The sequence below is a fragment of the Phaseolus vulgaris genome, chromosome 1 (genome assembly GCF_000499845.2).
Source record: "Phaseolus vulgaris cultivar G19833 chromosome 1, P. vulgaris v2.0, whole genome shotgun sequence".
NCBI lineage: Eukaryota > Viridiplantae > Streptophyta > Magnoliopsida > Fabales > Fabaceae > Phaseolus > Phaseolus vulgaris.
In genome coordinates this window covers 3,844,584-3,850,878 of record NC_023759.2, presented here as the reverse complement: position 1 = coordinate 3,850,878, position 6,295 = coordinate 3,844,584, and the positions used below count along the sequence as shown (strand labels likewise).

Genomic DNA, 6,295 nt, shown 5'->3' with positions numbered 1-6,295 from the left:
AAGAAAAAAAATAGAGTCGCCATTTGTCAAAAGGTAGGCATGCATGGCTGTCGTGCTCGCATTTGCTTACAAAAATACTAGATATTTGAGCTTGAAATAACTGAGTCTAGAGAAGACTCATAAGTCTTCACAATTAATAGAATGGAACCAAAATGAGTCTGAGTCATGTAAGCATTGAGTATTTAATTCAATCTTTGGATTTTTGCGATCTTCTTATATAGTCCAGCTTATTCTGCCATTGTTGGATGGTTACAAAGCTTTGCTTCTCATGCACAACATCTGGTATAGAAGAGTAGAAACCACTACATGCAATATAACTTAATTCAAATGTTATAAGCATAAATTATTTTCTTTAAAACAAGACAGGGAATGTGTAAAACAATTTCAGTCACTCTTGCATGCCAAACTTTTATCAACACTCTTACTTACGTTATACTTAGTGTCCATGGCCAAATCCAACTGCACTGCCACAACCACCACCACTAACTCCTAAGTTATCACCACTAACTCCAAAGCCATCACCACAACCAAATCCGCCACCTCCACCTCCGAATTCCTCCTCCTCCACCTACACCTCCTCTAATTCCACCTCCAATTTTGCATATATGAATTTGTTGAGAAACATTTTTGGAGTGATGACCAGTATGTTTTACTTGCCTCTATCAAAGGTAGTAATTCTGAACAAAATTGGGACCCTTTGAGATAAGAAAAGTTGGTAGTGATAATGACAGATTTTTTTTTGGAAAAATAAAATAATGGTCTCCTCAAATTCGCCTTTTGTAGGAGAAAGAGACCTCTTAAGTGACAACATTGTAGTTCTTAAATGACAAGTGTGTTATGAATGTTATTATTTCATAGTAAATGTGAAGACTTTTAAACATTCATCCATCACAATTTATGTGTTTTTAATCTTTAAATAATTTACATACTTATTATGTAGGTGGAAAATAAAGAAGTAAAAAAGAAAATTCTATATTTTTTTTTATTATAATAAAGTTTTTTATTATATTTCTTTGTTACTGGCTAAATGAAAAAGATAATAAAACATGAGGGAGTAACTTATTCAGTTCTTATATCTCTAAGATACGACTTTAGGAATTATAAATTGAATTAAACTTAATTATAGTGAATATTAATTAACAGTGTTTAATTGATGGGAATCTTAAAGAATCGAAAATTGTAATTTATTGTGAGTAGGGTGCATGAAGGAGAAAGAAAAGAAGTCAACCGATATGACCATAAATATTGTGATTCAACTAATGCAGTGGTTTATGGCAATCAAAGAGAACTCGGCAAGGTCTCTGAAGATGGACAGAAAGATGCAGTCTAAATTAATGGTGCATGTCAAGGTTTTTTATGCCTTACGCATGTGTGCATGCATCTATATAAAATTATTTCTCTATTTTCTGTGTAAAAGGAAATTGGTGTCTTTCTGTTAGAATTTATTTTTTAAATTATTCTTCGATTTTCATTTTTTTCAATCTTATCTCAGTGTTGATGGGTGAAATTATTCAGTTTAGTTAATTGGCTTGATTATACAAAGAGAACAAAATAATATAAAAAACAAAGAAAACATACAGAAATACAGTTAATATACATTTCTTTCTTTATTTCTTTATATATATATGTATACATGACATGCTAATTAAAACTTAAATGATAAATATTTTTACAAAATTGTTAAAGATGGAACTATTTCAAAAATAGAAGCAAATGCTTGGAATAATATAATTTGAACTTATTTCAAATTTAAAATAATTATATAATTTTTATTTTAAAATACTCATATCTTAATCAACAGAAAGAGGCAAAGTTTGTATTGTAGCGTTGAAGACATGGCTCGGTGTGTGACTAATTGAGACTACTGAATAGAAAGAATCCATTTAAAATGGGTGATAATAAAAGGGTAACAAGCGTAGTTTTCCAAAACAGGAAAAAGTCCAAAACAACATAAAAGCTCTATGTTGTCCCCAACTCTTTATAATAATACACGAGGCCTTGAAGGAGATTCATGACTTTTTTGTTTCACTGTCTTCCTATATATTATGCATTTGGTATCTATTATAGGAGAAAAAACATGATTCCTCCAACCTTTCCTCTCCCTTCTTCCTTCTATTCACATCCAAGTTCATACAAAACCCCATAGAAATGAGAGGTAGAGATATTCTCTAAAGCAACAAAACAAAAAAAGTTATTAGAAATTCAACAAGACCCTCCTCCTCCGTCTCCTCCTTCTCAACTCTCTTTTGCTTACAACCATAAGAAAAAACTGGACACCTCAAAACCAATACACTCCACCATGAACAACAAAGCCCCAAGTTTTGATGATTCTAATGTTGATTGCAATGTTTCCCCAAATCAATATCTAAGACAACAACATGGCCAACAACAGCTCAGAAGACAAGCTAGAAGAAGGCTTACTAATAGGCCTTATCAAGAAAATCTAATGAATATGGCAGAGGCAAGGAAAGAGATTGTCACTGCCCTGAAATACCACAGGGCAACCATGAAACAGGCCAATGAGCATCAACAACTCCAACAACATCATCCACTGCCTTTCCAACCTCCCTTTTATTCAAGGTTTAGCCCGGATGGAAGATTCAAGGCTAGCAGAAGGCCTAAGATGTTTCTACCACCATCAAACAAAATTTCACTTTACTTAAATGATCTTTCCTTCTCCTCACCTTTCCCACCCCTTCCTTCTCTTCATTTTCCTCCACCTCCTCTTCCTCTTCCTCCTCCTCCACTTTCAAATTTATACTCCAACACCATTCCTTCCCCATTTTCTCATCCACCCCCTCATCCAGAAACTCCCAATTTCATACTTCCAAATCAGGCATTCGGATTCAATCTTAATCTACATAGTTTCAACAGTTTAAAACCGCCCCTTTGCTTAATAACAACACTTTAGTCCTTACCATTTTGCTTAATAACAACACTTTGAATCCTACCCTTTTGCTTAACAACAACACTTTAGATCCTACCCTTTTGTTGGATAACAACATGTTAGATCCTACCCTTGTGTTGGATAACAACAAGTTGGATCCTATCCTTGTGCTTAATAACAACATTTCAGATCCTACCCGTGTGCTGAATAACAATAACATTTTAGAACCTGCCATTTTTCCATACAACAATAAATCATCACTGTGCTCTTACTCATCTCCAACATTAACTTTCCCTCCATTTGTGACTGATCAAGACGTTCCTTCGATTGAAATATCACAGCCACATGGAGAACGAGTTTCCACAATGATTAATACCGTTGAATCCAGTACTACAACCCAAGCTAGTGGAAGCATGCATGTGGCCATGGATGAAGAGGGCATGGAAGAGATCAGAGCATTGGGCGAGCAACATCAAATGGAATGGGATGACAATATGAGTCTGGTCACTTCAGTTTGGAGGTTCAATTGCTTACATCAAATGGAACATAATGCACTTGAATTCAACAATGAAGTTGAGAAATGTCATGGGACCTTTGATGATGAACTTGAATTTTCTCTATGGGAAAATTAATGATCTGTAAGACAAGCTTACAATAGTGTGCTCCCTGGATTTAGTACAAGATACCACTCTACTATGGTAAGTTCTACGTATCATGTTTCGTTACTTTTGAAAAGAAAATGTATTGTGAGCAGGGAAAGTTAATAAGGATAAAAATAAGTCAACTCAAACCATCAAGGACAATGTCACCATTTGTCAAAAGGTAAGCATGAATATTTTTTTCAGCAATAAATAAATAAAATAAAATGAGACACTTCAGGGGTGTCCCAACTCTTATACAATCAACACCATACCACATACTAACCAAATCAAATGTACAGTTTTAGACTATTACGAAGGAAGTACTAAAACTGCCTTTACTTGCATATCCTTATGACTTATACCCAAAATGACCAAAACTACCCAAATAAGTACCTAGCCCTGCACATTCAAAATGGTTCCAAAACAAAGGAATAATAGATCTTGCATAGAACTCTAGCCCTTGCATTAATACAAAACTACTACAGCGTTTTCATCTTGTTGCATAATTGTAGCGTCATAGCCTTCACATATGGAATTTACCATCTCCACAATGGGCAAATTCCTAGAACATCAATATTGACGCACATCCAGAAACCAACTCAACTCCTGCAAAATAAACAAACCTCCATATTGACCTATAGTCAAAGTTAATAACACTTGTTTCACGCGTATTCAACAAAAAGTACAATAAAACAGTATAAGCAAACAAAATTACCTTAGCCACAAGAGCATCATTCCTGCTAATGAACCCAACTTCAATCTTTCTATCTAATAGAAGTTAAACATGTCTTTGGATCCATACACCATTGGGCATAGGTAAATGAGGCTAACCTCTCTTTACACGTAATCCATGCCCACACCTTGAGTTGAACCAAAAGTAAAAATCTTTGAGCTATCAACTCTACCATTCTTAAAAATTATGAGATTCCTTTGCTTCTAAATTTTCCCAACCACAACAATCCACACATTTTCCCAGATGTTCTTAATCTTTTGTGTTGCCCAACCAAGTTTAAATTGCAAAAAATGGGATATGGAATCCCAATGGTACACCATAAGCTCCCTTATCCACTTACTACATAAGCACCAAACCCTCCAAGCTACTTTACATTTGAAGAACACATGACTTCCGGATTCCTCGACCTCCCCACACATAACACATAAGATTTTTTCCAAATTTACCCCTATTTTCTCCAAGTTAACACAAGTCGGTAGCCTATCCCCCAAAACTCTCCAAGCAGTTATCATTGAAAAAGGTAACGCCTTAATGCTCCAAAATGCCTCATAGAGTGATCTAAAACCCCACTTCTTGTGTCCTTAGACATCTATATGTTGAACTTGCATTTGATCCCATGCATGGTTACCGGTGCTCGCATTTGCTTACAAAAATACTAGGAATTTGAGCTTGAAATAACTGAGTCCTAGAGAAGACTCAAAGGTCTTCACAATTAATAGAATGGAACCAAAACGAGTCTTAGTCATGTAAGCATTGTGTAATTAATTCAATCTTTTGGATTTTTCCGACCTTCTTATATGGTCCAACTTATTCTGCCATTTTTTGGATGGTTTCGTTTTAGCTCAAACTTCAATTTCATGTATAACCATTTGCTATTCATATGCAATTTCTATCCTTCTATTTGGTCAAGCTAACATCAAGTTAAACAAAAACAAAAATGTGTGTGCGTTGACATGCAGGTTGCAATAATGCTCACAAAAATGGAAAAGTACTTTGGATAACACATCAAATTTACATTAAAGAGAACCATGAAATATAAGAAATGTATTAATTGTACACATTTTTCAACTATGTTGAATTTATGATCATAGATGAACTTAGGTTTAGGTTTAAAATTATTATAACAGTGTAGTTAGGTAGGTGGTAAGACTAGGTTTGAACGAAGTGATAGAGGTACCTAAGTTTTGCATGTATGAATTTGTTGAGAAATATTTTTGCAGTGATGACCACTATCTTTTACTTGCCTCTATCAAAGGTAGCAATTCTAAACAAAATTGAGACCCTTTTGAGGTAAGAAAAGTTGGTAGTGTTTAAAACAATTAAACAATAATGGTCCACTCAAATTGGTCGTTATAGAAGAAAGACATGTAAGGTTTTTAGGATTGAAGAAAGTGGATTCAAGTGTGAGTGAGTTTTTTGTGGGTGAGGGTTTTTCATTTGTATATGTTTTTGTGGGTTTTTTGTGGTATTAAGGGATGTTTTGGTTGTATTGTGTTTTGCCCTTATAAGGATCCTGACAGTGTAGTTGATGTTTTCTTTTGATATGGCCTACCATTCATATTCATTATTGAGGATTGGTTGGACGGTTTCTTGAGCCTGAAGTTTGTTTATAGGTCAGGTGTTAAGCAGGTTGGCCATGATCATTTTTGTATAAGGGTTGGGACACTCCTGAAGTATTTGTATAAGGGTTGGGACACCCCTAAAGTGTCTCATTTTATTTTATTTATTATTTGCGGATAAAAAAATAGGAGAAAGGGACCTTACGAACTTGTTAGAGGTAAGAGGTGAGTGACAACATTGTAGTTCTTAATTAACAAGTGTGTTATCAATTTTATTATTTCATAGTAGATGTGAAGACTTTTGATAAACTTATCCATCAAAATTCAGTACTTATTTTATCTATCATTTCAAGGGTAAGATGATAAATGAACATTAATAGTTTAATGTCGTCTTGTGAAGAAATCAATTCAAACTTTAAGAAATTTATCTTCTAGCTTTTTTAAACAATGTAGATCTTGTATGAAGGTAACATCT

At 34.3% G+C, this 6,295-nt stretch overlaps 2 protein-coding genes across 2 annotated transcripts; both read left to right on the top strand.

The window, feature by feature from the left end:
- Nucleotides 1-2,299: 2,299 nt before the first annotated feature.
- On the top strand, nt 2,300-2,911 carry LOC137815351 (actin cytoskeleton-regulatory complex protein PAN1-like). The gene has a single exon (XM_068618495.1). It carries the CDS (start codon nt 2,300-2,302, stop codon nt 2,909-2,911), a length of 612 nt encoding a protein of 203 aa, XP_068474596.1.
- Nucleotides 2,912-3,003: 92 nt separating this feature from the next.
- On the top strand, nt 3,004-3,519 carry LOC137815350 (uncharacterized). Its single transcript, XM_068618494.1, has one exon. It carries the CDS (start codon nt 3,004-3,006, stop codon nt 3,517-3,519), a length of 516 nt encoding a protein of 171 aa, XP_068474595.1.
- The last annotated feature ends 2,776 nt before the right edge of the window (nt 3,520-6,295 follow it).